Raw genomic sequence first — 14,032 nt, 5'->3', positions numbered from 1 at the left:
ATGCATTGGCAGTAGCAAGTTTCTGTACTTGCTTGCAGCAGCAGCAATAATCTACAACTACAGCAATAACCAACAGCAGCAGCAATTCAGCAGCAGCGTACAGATCTGTTCCGCCAAGACCAAATACATTAACATTGTCATATCCATCACCATGCTAAAATCTTCCGAGAGTTGTCATGATTGAACTGAAGTTCAGCGTTACTTGTGTGACACGGGTAAACAAACATCATTCTTTTGTGTCAAGCAAGCATGGTTGAACTTCATTTTTTCTACTGTATATGTATGTGGATTGTTGATCAATAGGTAAATAAAAGCCTAAATTAAATCTGTTCATCAAATAAAGCGATCATGTCTCTTCAAAAGACTTGGATTAAACTGTTCAATTTATATTTATTTCTTTTGTAATCTCTTTATGAACTTTCTGAAACATTAAGTGAAGTTTTTGTGGAATAGACTTTCAGTGAAGAAAATCCCTTTGGTTTTCTTAAAGATATCTTCATTTGTGTTTTGATGAACATAGGTCTTATGGGTAAAGAATGACAGAAATTTTCATTTTGGAGTGAACTATCCCTTTATAACATAACATATTTTGATGTCCATTTCATTATGAAACTCACCCGATCAGACGTTCTTTTCTTCTTTTGGTCTTCATGTGTGTCAGGATAAATCACCTGATCTCAGGGAGGGAACCCAGTGTCATATAGGGCCTCTGAAGAAAATACAAACAAATGAACCTTTAAAAGGGAAGAGAAAAGTAACCGGCTGCCATGAAAGACCTCATGAGGAACATAGAAGAGTTTCCCTCTCTCTGGTTTTGTGAGTTGTCCTCCACATAGAGGCCACAGCTGGGAAAGCAAAGAGACAATGTCAGCAAACAATTAAAAAAAAAACCACTGAGGTTTCTAAAACCACATATTTCTGCTGAAGAACAGCTCTAACCTCTCCCAGCACTCTGTGAAGAGTGAACTCTTTCCACAGCCGTTGGGCCCACAGACCAACACGTTTGTCCCAGAAGACACCTTTATGTAAGAAGGGAAGGTGGTAATTACTAAAACTAGATTACTTAACCCTGTTTTACAAGCTAAAAACAAGTTTAGACTAGGAAAAGTTTATTTATGGGGCACTAACCTCAAAAGACAAGTCACGAATGAGAATGTCTCCATTGGGCGTCGCTAAAGGTATGTGTTCAAACCTGGGGATAGAAGGATACAGCTCATTTTGAAACACTAATGATCAGTGTTGGGAGTAACGCATTACAAAAGTAATAATATTACAGTAGTATATTACTTTTTGCTGTAACGCAGTAATATAACGCATTACTAATCAAATTTGGGTAATATTATTACTCGTTACAATCTCAGTAACGCAAGTTACAACAACATATTTTAACTCAAAATTAAGTGGTGAATTTACCAACACAGCAAAACAGCACCAGAGAAAAAATTCCGCGGGTAAAATAGTTTGTCTATCTTCTGTTGCTGGAATTAGATGGTTGAGATGACTGCAGAGACGGATTCTACATTTGTGAGACGGACACACTCCTGTTATTTTCAGTTCATCGGAGAAAAGGATAAGAATGCATGGTGCAATATGTGCGAAACCAAACTCCCAACATGGAGAAATAGCACGAGTAAAACCTGGAAACACCTAGACTGGTGCCACTAACACTAAGCTATCGGAGAGAGAGCTGCGGGGTCGGAGAAGAGGAAAAGGCGGCGGACGAGCGCAGACAAGCAACAAAAATTACGTTTAACTAAAAATAACAAAATCTGTTTTTATTAAATCATAGTGTATATATAAAATGAATGAATATGCGAAATATTTGACTTAAATAGCCTAATTAACAGATTAACAAAACGAAAGGAAAAGACTGAGAGATAGGCTATGCTGCTGAGTTTGGTTCATCTGCTATTTGTGTGGCGCGGCGCTCTACGAAAGTCCAGGGAAAGGAAACCGAGATGACAGAAATAAAGTAAACACATTGCAGTTTCAAATGATCTGTATGACCAAAAATAACAGAGTATTTTTTTGTTGTTTGTTTCCGCTGTTCCATCGCGCCGGCGCCTGACGCACACACATACAGCATTGCAAACGTTGCAGCCTGTTCATTATCAGAATAAAATACAGTCAACCAAACATAGATACACTGGTTAATTTAAATAGTGCGTAGCCTACTGCGTAGTACAATCCGTGTCGATCAGCCTGAGCTCGGGCCAAACACACATTTGCTCATGTGACGAGGATGTTTTTTAAGTGCGTTAAGTAAGCTTGGATTACATAAAGCATTCAAATACATCGCAAATATGGACACATTTAATGGATTAATGCCGAATGAGAGAGGTAGGCTGCGCGAGAACGCCGTTTGCTTTCAGTTTCGCATTGAATTAGCCTAATTCATTTTGGCTTGTTTAGCAACTTATATTTTTCATTCTTGTTTTCTTCTGAAACCGTTCAAAATAGCCTATAGGCTAGGTATTGTGTTTATTGTTTGTACATGATAATATTTCGCTTTATTTACCAGTGTTATTTATGAATGTAATAATGCGATTTGTGCTTACTATATTTTTTTTAACTAAACTACAACGTAACATTAATGTAGACCTACATACCGGTATCTAAATATAATTTCATATATTTTATGCTATATAGACCTACCACATTACACTCCACTGAATGTAGTATGAACAGCAATAAACTACATTTTGGCATTTTATAATACTTCTGTGGATATTTTGGTGAAAGTAACTCAAAAGTAACTCAAAAGTAGTGTAACGCATTACAATTCAGAGACAGTAATATTGTAATGTAACTAATTACTTTCAAAAGACAGTAACTAGTAATATATAATGTATTACATTTTGGAAGTAACTTGCCCAACACTGATTAGCACTAGGCTGCGCGAGAACGCCGTTTGCTTTCAGTTTCGCATTGAATTAGCCTAATTCATTTTGGCTTGTTTAGCAACTTATATTTTTCATTCTTGTTTTCTTCTGAAACCGTTCAAAATAGCCTATAGGCTAGGTATTGTGTTTATTGTTTGTACATGATAATATTTCGCTTTATTTACCAGTGTTATTTTTGAATGTAATAATGCGATTTGTGCTTATATTTTTTAACCTAAACTACAACGTAACATTAATGTAGACCTACATACCGGTATCTAAATATGATTTCATATTTTATGCTATATAGACCTACCACATTACCCTCCACTGGATGTATAATGAGCAGCAATAAACTACATTTTGGCATTTTACAATACTTATGTGGATATTTTGGATGAAAGTAACTCAAAAGTAACTCAAAAGTAGTGTAATGCATTACAATTCAGAGACAGTAATATTGTAATGTAACTAATTACTTTCAAAAGACAGTAACTAGTAATATATAATGTATTACATTTTGGAAGTAACTTGCCCAACACTGCTAATGATACACTGTGTTAGACATGATGTCTACGTTTAGAAAAAAAAAAAAAACAGACCTTGGGAATTGAGGATTAAATGAATGCATAAATGTTAAGAAGCTAACTATGATGGCTTGGTTGCTGTTTATTTAGTGTGTAGTATGTAGCTTACTTGATAATGTTGTCTGCGATGATGATTTTACCTCTCCCAGGGGTAAGAGGGATTTTCTCTACTGAATCGTCTGTGAAAAAGAAAGAGAAAAAAAAAATATATATATATAGAAAATAAGAAACAATAGATATTAGAATGATTTCTCAAGGATCACGAGACACTGAAGACTGAAGTAATAACTGCTGAATCACAGGATTAAATTACATTCTAAAATATTTTTTTTTTTAAAACCCAGTTATTTTAAATTGCAATATTTTTTCACATTATTACTGTTTTTACTGTATTTTTCATTAAATAAATGGAGCCTCCAGAGGTCTGTGTTTGCCACTGGCCTTGGTAGGCATAAGAGGTTCCTTTTAAAAACATTAAAAAAAACTTACCGACCCCAAACATTTAAACTGTATTAGTATTAACTCATAGAGACATCTCTTATGTCACAAATTTATGTTTAAAACAAAACAAACATTTCACACAATAGTCCAGACCTTTGATTCTCTGTGTTACCATGGTCCGTTCATATCTGCCTGAATTCAGCTCCTTAAGGACTTCCTGAATTTCTGTGATCCGTGCAGTGAACCTAATAAATGGATTCAGACTCCAGATAAACACACATACTTAGCAGATGAAAGACAGACAGCAGGTGAGCACTGATAAGGGTAGAGATAATGGATGGCAAGAGGAACAAGCAAAGAATGTATGTACCCGAGGCAAAGCACTCACCCGGACAGTCTGGTCATCTCTCTGCCTGCCAGGACGATCCTTCCCAGGGCCTGCGCCAAACTTATCAACATCCGCCCACTCTGGTAGTAGTCCAGTAGTGTAAAACAAACACAAAAGAACTACTATCTTCTGTGCAAACATTTATCTAAGGAAATCATTATTGACCCAATAAAGCCATTTTACAAAGCCAGTCATGACAATTAAATCTGAAGAGATAAAAGGTCAGTAATTAAAAGTGAAATATTATCTGGATTTGCATACAGTAGCATATTGCCAGTGTATAGTGAAAGTGATTTACACAATTTTAACTGCTACAATAAAAAATATCAGGTACTGCTTTCTGAAAAGAAATAAAGTAAAATAATCAGCCTTATTAAACAGAATTTCTGAACGTGTTCATGCATACTCACTATGACCTACAGCCAATGAGAGACCAAGATACAGGGCAGAGGGAAGTTCGTGGAGGAGTTATAGACCAGAATATCAGTATTTTAATAGGTATATGAACAATTATATCATACAGAAACAAGCACAAACATTTGCTTGACCAGCCACAACATCAGCATAACAGTTACTGCAAAATTATTTACCTCTCTTTGCAGAACACCCAGTCCCTGTTCCCTGCATCTCCCTCCTGCATAATCTGTTTTTCTTTTTCTCCTTGTAGCTGGAAATCAGCTTACAGACAATTTGCGGGCTATATATATATTATTTTTTTTTTAATAATTACAGTCTTGCTTGAGAACTCCGGTCTGACGCACGCAGGTTCTCGCGTTATTTCCTTATCACATCTTGCGTGTGTTTTTTTGTGAAACATAGTTTGCGGACCAGACAGAGCTGTCGGCGATTCTTCCTATTGTGAAGTCATGCAATGTGAAACCCCCTGTCGCCGATCCATCGTGCAATGTGAACACAGCAGCAACTGAATGCTACCCCAGATAGTCACGCAGTGTGAAAACAACGGCGATCCGACGACTTTGAAAATCGTGCAGTGTGAACTCGGCATAAGGTGACGCGGAGGAGAAGAATTGTTGAATAAAGTTGTTATTTTTGTTTTCTTGGCGCCCAAAAAGTATTCTCGTAGCTTCGTAAAATTACGGTGTGCTATGGTTATTTTAGCAAAGTCCTTGCTATAGAGGGTCAGAAAGCTCTCGGATTTCATCAAAAACATCTTAATTTGTGTTCCAAAGATGAAGGAAGGTCTTACTGGTTTGGAATGACATGAGGGTGAGTAATTAAAGGGATACTCCACCCGCAAAATGAAAATTTTGTCATTAATCACTTACCCCCATGTCGTTCCAAACCCTTAAATGCTTCGTTCGTCTTCAGAACTCAATTTAAGATATTTTGGATGAAAACTGGGAGGCTTGTGACTGTCACATTGACTGCCAAGTAAATTACACTGTCAAGGTCCAGAAAATATGAAAAGCATCGTCAGAATAGTCCATCTGCCATCAGTGGTTCAATCTGAATTTTATGAAGCGACGAGAATACTTTTTGTACGTGAAGAAAACAAAAATAACGACTTTATTCAACAATTTGTCTCCTCTGTGTCTCTCCGCATCACCGTAGCACCATTTTAGAGAATATCCACTGAACGCAAGCAGCGTACGCTCTTCTGTGTCAGCCAGGACACAAGGATACGTTTTCTACGTGTATTTACACTTTGATTTGAATGAAAACATCGCATCCCTGTGGTGCGGCTGATTTCAGTTTTCAAATATATCATAAAGGTTTGCACAATGAACATATTTAGATATCCCTTTGTTCATTAAAGATAGTATTTACTTCATTTAATTACTAAAAGACTTTTAAACTGAAATTCAAAATTGGAACATTGAAAGAGTTTCAAGGACAACTCCAAGAAAGCAAGATTGCAAACTTTCAGCTACCAATTGGAGAGAGATTTGGGCAAAGTGTAATGATGGCTTATACAGCTACAGCCACTTGTGGTACAATAAAATAAACCCATTTTCCAGGACAATCTTTGGTCAGGGGCAACCCTATGCTTATGTTTGTGCCATATATTACAAATACATACTTTTCAGTGTCTCACTGGCAAACAAGCAGGACAGTTCTCTGAGGGTCTCAGCACGAGTTGAAAGATATTTCCAATGGTTGTCCATCTCTGTAACAAGAATCTTCTGCTCCTCCTGAAGTCTCCTTACTGACATGATGTCGAATGCCTTTCTCTTTGTCCTTAGATCGACAGAGTCTGGAATGCATGAGAAAATCTTACGTCATGCATCAACCTTCAAAAAATCTTTAAAATCATTTGGGGCTGCAGATTGACATTTGAAGCATTGTGGGTAATGTCAATTATGTATAAGAATTGTCAGAAGACTAGTGTACATACCACTGTGTGGTAGCTGCCATGGCCAAGCTGTCTCACCAGACAAAATGGTTTCCAAGCACAGAGTTTCTGTGTTTGGAACCATTTTGTTGTATTTCTCTACAACTGATGTCAGGATCCCCTTCTCCTCCCTGATCTTGCGGCGGATCCTGGCACGACCTTTGTTGCCATCTGTATCTTTATAGAGACGCTGGGAACGTCTCTTGATACTCGCCACCAGCACCTAAATTCTGCTGGCCAAGGCATCAACATCATTTGTGGTTGTTGTTGTTGTTGAGAAGAAATAGGTGGGACAAAATTACAATAACATTAACAATTACAATTATTGATGACTAAATGTATTACTAGTAATTAATATATATATATATATATATATATAGTCATTTCCTCACCGTCTGCCCACTCCTTTACGTCACTGACCCAGTCTTCCAATTGGCTCTCTGTCACTGCAAGTTCGACTTTCATGGACTCTAGGTTTTGCAACTGGCTTTGCAGAGCTTTTGTGGTCTGCAATGACAAGCAATCACAGATAGTACAAAAACAAGAACCAAATGTTCAATGCACAGCTTCAAACACTAATAACATACATTACTGAACATCTAAAACAAATTCTACTGATGTCATTACCTTCTGATATCGCCGGGTCAGTGCGGTGGCCAAATTGTTGAACTTTTGCTGATTCCAGCGCATGGCCATGAGAGTCAGCATGTCTGTGCGTCCTGCAAACACAGAAAATATCATGTTACCATATTCCCCCTACTTATTATGTAACGATGCAAGTAGTGCAGTATGTGGTAATTTTACCTGGTTTGGACATGTGTTTTGTGGTCACTGCAATCCTAGAGAGGAAAGCATTGCACTGTTCCACCTCCTCCCCTAGTGTTAAACCAGCCCCATCCTGATATGCCCCACTCCATTTCACCTGATTAGAAAAAAAATAAATAAAAATAATAATAATAATGCTGAGAAAGTTTTGACATTAATTTGCAGATGTTCAGTTTTCATAATCACATAGCAAAGTTCAACTACCTCACATTTGAAATCATGTGCTTTGGGAGGTCTCTCTGGCTGCTGACCACTCCCCTCCACAAACACCTCTTCCACTGACCTATAATATGGAAAATGGTTGATGAAAATAAGACTCTCCTAAACAAACTTTTCAGTAGAAGGTAATTGTAGTCCTATATATAGTCTAATCATCTGCGATACAGGACAGATGAAGGGCTCTTCCTTGCAGATTTTGTCCACCTCATATAGCATAGCCTCCCACTCAAAAAAACTTTTCTGAAAACTGTCTGTGGAGATCTTGCCAGTCTATTAAAATTAAGGAAACCAACAGCTAATAACATACAACAAATACATTAGCATCAAACAGCTTTTCAACCCACAATACAAAGACATTAACAATACTGTAGGATAAATAAATTCAATACTCACACGACCAAAGCGGACAGTTCGCTGATCCAGCATTCTTAAAAATGCTTGGCAGGACAGTCCTGGTGCTGCCATCTTCATTTCTTCAAATGAAAAAAAGACATCTGTGGCATAAATTGTGGCAAAGTGAAGGGTCGCAGGCCAGTAGTCACTTCGATTTAGGTCGACCACTCCAGCAGCCCAAGTGGCTTGGCATGCCTCACATCTCAACTCAGGCATGCTTAGATCATATCGTCCTAGAAAAATCAAAAACACATCCACTTTAATGTAAACCTTATGTGATTAATCAGGGTTTGGATTCTTTAAACAATTTTTTACACTACTTTGTATACTTTTTAAACATTACTCAAAAGTCATGTGTAGATTTTACATACAGACCTGTGCCAAACTTATGGGAGTAGAGCATGTATAGATTTTTATCTTCACACCCTTACCATTCATTGTGATCACAGCAATAGTCTTCCCTGGGCTGACCCTCAATGACTCTGCTGAACAACCACAAATGTTGTCAGGAATCTCCACAGGTACAAGCCGCACTGAAAAAGATCAAACATGTGAATAAAGATAATTTGTATTGACTGAGTAGTATAACATTGTAATGGTTCAATGGTAATGAAGTACATTGCTGAAAAAGTATACAAGAGATGCTCAAAAAGCTGACTGACACGGAGTGTCCACATAAATTAAATATCAAACAATAAGAGACAAAAGGGCATTATTTAAATAGTAAAGCTTATGAAGCCTAACGATTTTTTAGAATGATATTTATGTTGTACAATCACAAACCAGAACTTACCACAATGGGAAAGAGCCTTATCTACAACAAAAGTTGTTGGAGGCAATGGCTGGTAGAATCCAGCAGTCATGGCATCTCGGTTATGGAGAACATGTCTGGTGTGCATGCTGACGTCACATTCAGCACAGAAGAAGGGGCGTGGTTGACAGTCACAACACCGGACAGCAGCTGGATTGCTCCTACACTGTTGGCAGATGTGTGTTGCCACATTGTCTTGTGCCGCAGCGGTGTTCACCAGACAAATACATCACTGCCTGCAACAAATGAAATAAACCTATATAAACGTATCTGTGCACATATTTTTTTTTGTATACTGGTATGATGATCCATGTATTAACTTACCCCGTTCAGCATTCTATATGTTGTCTGGTTGTGAATTGTCTGCAGTCTGGTTGTAAACTATGAGACAATCATACACTGCTGCAAAAACATGTTGCTGAAATTATTATTTTTTTTTTCATGTTTCCAATGTAAAATAGTTAAACATTTTTACAAACAAATGTAAATTTACCAATTAAGATTATCAAGGTTTAAGGTTCCATTTACACAGTGAAACCAAAAATCCCAGAAAACCTGGATGATTACAGCTACACAGGTTTCCAATAGTAGCGCAGATCCAACTACCATTTCAATTATTTATTTTTATGCTCTTCTGTTACCGTTTGAGTTTTAAAACTGTCATCTGGCAATGAATGAAATAACATTCACCACCATATCAGTGGCCTAACAAACATTTTGCAACCTACACTGATCAGCATATTAGAATGATCTCCGAAGGGTCATGAGACACTGAAGAAAAGTTGAGATCTGACATCACAGGGGGAAAAAAAAAATATTTTAAATTGTAAAATTATTTCACAATATTGATGTTTTTTAATATTTTTAATCTGATGCAGTTGGTGAACATGAACAAAGAACCGTACTAATACAAATCCTTAGAACAGTATTGTAGCCTATATAATAAAAAAAAGCACAAGCACACTTATGAACATTTGTTAATAATTTTTTTAAACATGAAATTAGTTTCTTATTCCATTCCATAAAATGCAGTGAAGTATTTGTTTTCTCATTTACAGTGTACCAAATGTAGGCTACTTTTTAAACTTTTGTCCATACAGTTTAGTTTAATCCAGAATTTTACTTATTAAAGGAACACTTTCATGCTTGTGTGTGTGTGTGTGGTATTAAATTCCTATTCATTTTGTAAATATAGCCTAAGCCTAACAATCGCAGAACAAGAAAAGAACAATCACACCAGGATAGATGAAAAACGGTCCACAAATACAAGTTTATTTCAGCTGTTGTACTCAAATGATAACAACTAACAACAGACACAGTTTGAAAGCATTGCAAGCTACAGCACAACGAACTGAAATCAAAGTAAGTTACAACTAGCTTAAGTGTGCTGAATGTCTGCAATCATTCAGTCATGACGACTGCACAAAACGTGCAAACTAATAAAAACATTATAAACTGTTACAAAATGATGAACAAATGTAGTTTAGACAAAGGTTTGTGCAACGCTGTAAATATATTTACCTTTTTTTAAATATTCTATTAAACCTACTGAGATACAAGCCTGAACTGAAATTCTCAGTTCCACCTGGTTCCACGCGCATGTCCGGGAAACGCATGAATATTCATGTATGGAGCATATGAAACCGAACCCACTGAAACCGAACATCTTGGAAACCGAAAATCTCGTAACACCGGATGTCAGATACTTACTAACAGCCGCCATGTTCAATATGAAACCAATCAGGAAGCGACGGCGGGCAACGAAGGACCCACGCGGTGGATTTCCTCCTGTTTTTTCAAAGCACGACTGTTAACGGGGAGTTTCTATAGGTCTACACATGTCTAAGCTCATACGAACACACATAAACACACCTTAGAAATATCACACACACGGACGTAAATACACAGGTAATGAAACTTTCAGCCGCAAGGTGTCGGCAGAGTCACGTCATTTTTCAAAGGCGCGATCAACATTTCTATTGCTACGCTTTTGATACGTGCTGCTTTTGTTTTAGAAATGTTTTTATTTTGTAGTGATAAACGTGTATTAGAGTTGTGATTAATAATTAATTAGGATACACTTTATATTTCACATTTCCCCCATCTTTTCTAGTTATAATGGGATCCGTTTCTCTGTGCCAATGTCTCTTTTGTTTATTATACTGATATTATTATATTCAGTTGTTTTTATTAGAAAGTCCACAATTTGATATAAAAATATGTGTTGTAATTTTTTTATATTCTACACTTATCAGTGTTTTTTATTAATAAATAAAAATATAATTTATTATTATCAGTGTTTTACTTTTCTTTTTACTGCCTGTATTTGGTAATTTATATATATATAGGCCTATACAAATTACCAAATACATGCAGTAAAAAGAAAAGTAAAACTAACTAAAGAAAAGCAAAACTAAAGAAAAGTAAAACTAGTAAAAATACATACATACATACATACATGTATATATACACACACACACACACACACACACGTCACTCTATGTGATCAACATCTCACTCACTGTTATCTCTAAAATAAAGCACCTTTATTATTACTGTACATTTCTCCAGTCTCAGAGCAGCACATGTAATTTTGACGAGGAAAACAAGCGGCACGATCTGCCGCACTCCACCAGCCAATAGGAAGTTTGCTTTGAGGTCACGTGTTTAAGTTTTGAGTCAGTGAGTCAGTCAGTCAGTCAGTCACTCACTCAGTAAGTTTTTCTCTCGTCAGTTGTGATGTGAAGAGCGGTCCGTCTGCGAGCGTCTCTTTTGAGCTTGTTTTATGGATTTACAAAGGATTAAACTAAATAATTCTGCAGCATGATGCTCTTCATGAACTATTCACGTAAGTACCACTTGTTTGAGACGCTCTAAACACAGCAAATAGTTAAAAAAAAAAATTATGTGTGAAGTGGTTAGCTAGCAGCGCTAAAGTGTAACGTTAACTATGAAGTGGAGAACAGTTACTGTATTGAGAGGCATTAGTTATTAAACTCGGTTTGTCACATCATATGTGCTCCATAACAGTCAAAAAATTATACACTTAATCAAAATACAAGATTTTAATAATACATAAGTGTGTTTTAATGCTTATTTTATGCTCCGTTAAAGAGCCAAGCTTGTCAAGCCAAATCTGTACATTTAATTTTGACGTAAATCTATTATTGGTCATATTCCACCTCGTGTCAGTGTTTTTCCTGTCCATTTCCTCACGTAGCACTGAACACAGGCGAGAGGGTTAGTTTTGAGTGACAGCTGTCAAGCCCCTGTTAAATGATAAGATCGGTGCATTACTCGCATTCTGCGGCAGACATGCCTTACCTGTAGACAAAGACAGTCACGTAATCATAGTGCACAAGAAAACAGTCCTGACTGCAAGAAATACATGTGAATGGATGATGCATCCGTAGATAATGGGGTCAGGTAGTCTGAGAGTCTTGAGTTCTAGTTGTTCCTAGATCATCATAATGATAACGCAGAGCTTGAATGAGAGCCCTTTTGGGAGCTGTGGAAACTGGTTTTAAAATTAAAGTTCCTGTTTGCTTAGAAAGGCAACCCTGATATTACGATGAATTTATGACATATCAGCATAACATATCCTTTCAGTATGTAAATGAGGAGAAATGTGTGCTTTAGGTGATGTTTTTATATCCAAACTAAATCAAAATTCACTTAACACACACACAGACCTAATCCATCAGGCTTACAAGAGTGAGTTATAGATCACCCTTGTGGGAATTGAACCTACAACCTTCAGTTAGCACTTCAGGTTGTTTTTTTTTTTAACGCACATACAGTCAGATTAGATTCTAAATGCATGGATTTCATTCTACATCAAAAGTGAGGAACAAATTGGGATTTATAACGGCAGAAACTTATGTGAAAGTACTCTCATGCATATGCCAACTAAAAAGCATGCGTGCAAACTTTTTGCACACTCATATAACAGTAATTAAATTAATCCATCATGATTTATAAACATGATTTTTTTAAAGATTTTGAAAAAAAAATCCTCTTATGTTCATCAAGGCTGCATTTATTTAATCCGAAATATAGTAAAAACGTTAATATTGTAAAACATTGTTACACTGTAAAAAGCGATCAGTTGACTTTACTTAAAAAGAATTGAGGAAACCCGTTGCCTTAAAATTATTAAGTAAATGAAATTCATGCATAATTAAAAGAAAAAAGTTAAGTGAACTTGACAATTCTGAGTTACATTAACAAATAAATAAAAGAAAATGTGTTGTGGTCACTTTTTATTTTAAGTTGGACTAACTTAAACTCATTAAATTGCGATTACTTAAAAGTGTGAATCTACTTAACTTAAAACTAAGAAGTTAATCTGAGTTCTGTCTACTTACTTAAATTGAGAAAATTAAGTAACCACAACTTATTGTATTTGTGTAATTACAATTCACTTGAGACTGATTTGATGTAATCTTATTCTACTGATTTATTTCAAAATTAAATGATCAATTTTCAAAAATACAAAATTGTTCAAAACCGACTGCACACAAACATTTCCATGAAGCATTGTCAAAAGCAAGTTAACTCACCCTTATTTATATATAGCACTTCATACAATACAGATTGTGTCAAAGCAGCTTTACATTGTTAAACAGGAAAATAGTGTCAATAATGCAAACCAAATTCAGTTATGCAGTAAAGCAGCTCTAAAAAGAGGACAAAAGTAAATAGTCAATATTTCAGTTAAAGTCAGTTCATCGTTGATTCGGTGATGTCATCATCATCCAGCTCAGTTCAGTTCTCTTCAAATAGTGTCTCTGCAATCAAGTCGTTAATATTCCCAAAAATTAAGTGTCCCCAAATAAGCAAGCGACAGAAATGGAGTAAAAAAACTTGATAGAAGACACAACCAGTCAAAAATTTTTGAACAGTAAAGTCTGTTTTTTAAAGTTTTAAGTTTTTTAAAGTAGTCTCTTCTGCTCACCAAATATTTCAAAAACATTTAAATATTTTTATATATTTATATATTTTTAAATATATATTTCAGAATTGTTTTTGTTGTACTTTGGACAAATAAATGCAGGCTTGGTGGGCAGAAGAGACTTCTTAAAAAAAAAAACATTAAAAATCTTACTGTTCAAAAACTTTTGACTGGTAGTG

General features: G+C 36.0%; 3 protein-coding genes and 1 long non-coding RNA gene across 5 annotated transcripts in view; 1 reads left to right on the top strand and 3 right to left on the bottom strand.

Annotated features, from left to right (window-relative positions):
• The window catches only part of abcd3b (ATP-binding cassette, sub-family D (ALD), member 3b), a 9,378-nt gene extending 4,885 nt beyond the window's left edge, over window positions 1-4,493 (bottom strand). Inside the window, 10 exon segments of the mRNA XM_016515409.1 lie at window positions 618-677; window positions 680-709; window positions 777-845; window positions 940-954; window positions 957-1,019; window positions 1,129-1,192; window positions 3,579-3,648; window positions 4,064-4,155; window positions 4,299-4,417; window positions 4,482-4,493. Of these exon segments, the coding sequence (XP_016370895.1) occupies window positions 618-677; window positions 680-709; window positions 777-845; window positions 940-954; window positions 957-1,019; window positions 1,129-1,192; window positions 3,579-3,648; window positions 4,064-4,155; window positions 4,299-4,417; window positions 4,482-4,493 (594 nt within the window).
• A 2,556-nt stretch (window positions 4,494-7,049) lies between these two features.
• Window positions 7,050-7,569, bottom strand: LOC107710629 (uncharacterized). Its single transcript, XR_001636620.1, has 3 exons — window positions 7,456-7,569; window positions 7,279-7,370; window positions 7,050-7,158 (listed from the first exon to the last, which is right to left on the bottom strand). It is a non-coding gene; the product is annotated as an uncharacterized LOC107710629 (long non-coding RNA).
• Window positions 7,570-7,693: 124 nt separating this feature from the next.
• On the bottom strand, window positions 7,694-9,100 carry LOC107710597 (uncharacterized). Its single transcript, XM_016515408.1, has 5 exons — window positions 8,882-9,100; window positions 8,520-8,621; window positions 8,089-8,321; window positions 7,861-7,965; window positions 7,694-7,759 (listed from the first exon to the last, which is right to left on the bottom strand). The coding sequence occupies exons 1-5, from the start codon at window positions 8,985-8,987 to the stop codon at window positions 7,694-7,696; spliced, it is 612 nt and encodes a 203-aa protein (XP_016370894.1). The 5' UTR covers window positions 8,988-9,100.
• Window positions 9,101-11,631: 2,531 nt separating this feature from the next.
• The window catches only part of arhgap29b (Rho GTPase activating protein 29b), a 47,896-nt gene continuing 45,495 nt past the window's right edge, over window positions 11,632-14,032 (top strand). For both annotated transcript variants that reach the window (XM_016515456.1, XM_016515455.1), the window contains exon 1: window positions 11,632-11,747. The gene's annotated coding sequence lies outside the window, so the exon portion shown is untranslated. The remainder of the gene's footprint in view (window positions 11,748-14,032) is intronic.

Source organism: Sinocyclocheilus rhinocerous, unplaced genomic scaffold, assembly GCF_001515625.1.
Source record: "Sinocyclocheilus rhinocerous isolate Xijiao unplaced genomic scaffold, SAMN03320098_v1.1 scaffold507, whole genome shotgun sequence".
Lineage (NCBI taxonomy): Eukaryota > Metazoa > Chordata > Actinopteri > Cypriniformes > Cyprinidae > Sinocyclocheilus > Sinocyclocheilus rhinocerous.
Note: the sequence above shows the minus strand (reverse complement) of the source record. Positions and strands in the feature narration are given on the sequence as shown.

Coding starts and splice junctions, on each gene's coding strand:
- LOC107710597 (XM_016515408.1), bottom strand. CDS start 8,987: ATGCACACCAGACATGTTCTCCATAACCGAGATGCCATGACTGCTGGA. Junction 8,622..8,881: donor TAAGGCTCTTTCCCATTGTG/GTAAGTTCTGGT, acceptor GATCTTTTTCAG/TGCGGCTTGTACCTGTGGAG. Junction 7,760..7,860: donor AAGAGCCCTTCATCTGTCCT/GTATCGCAGATG, acceptor TCCATATTATAG/GTCAGTGGAAGAGGTGTTTG.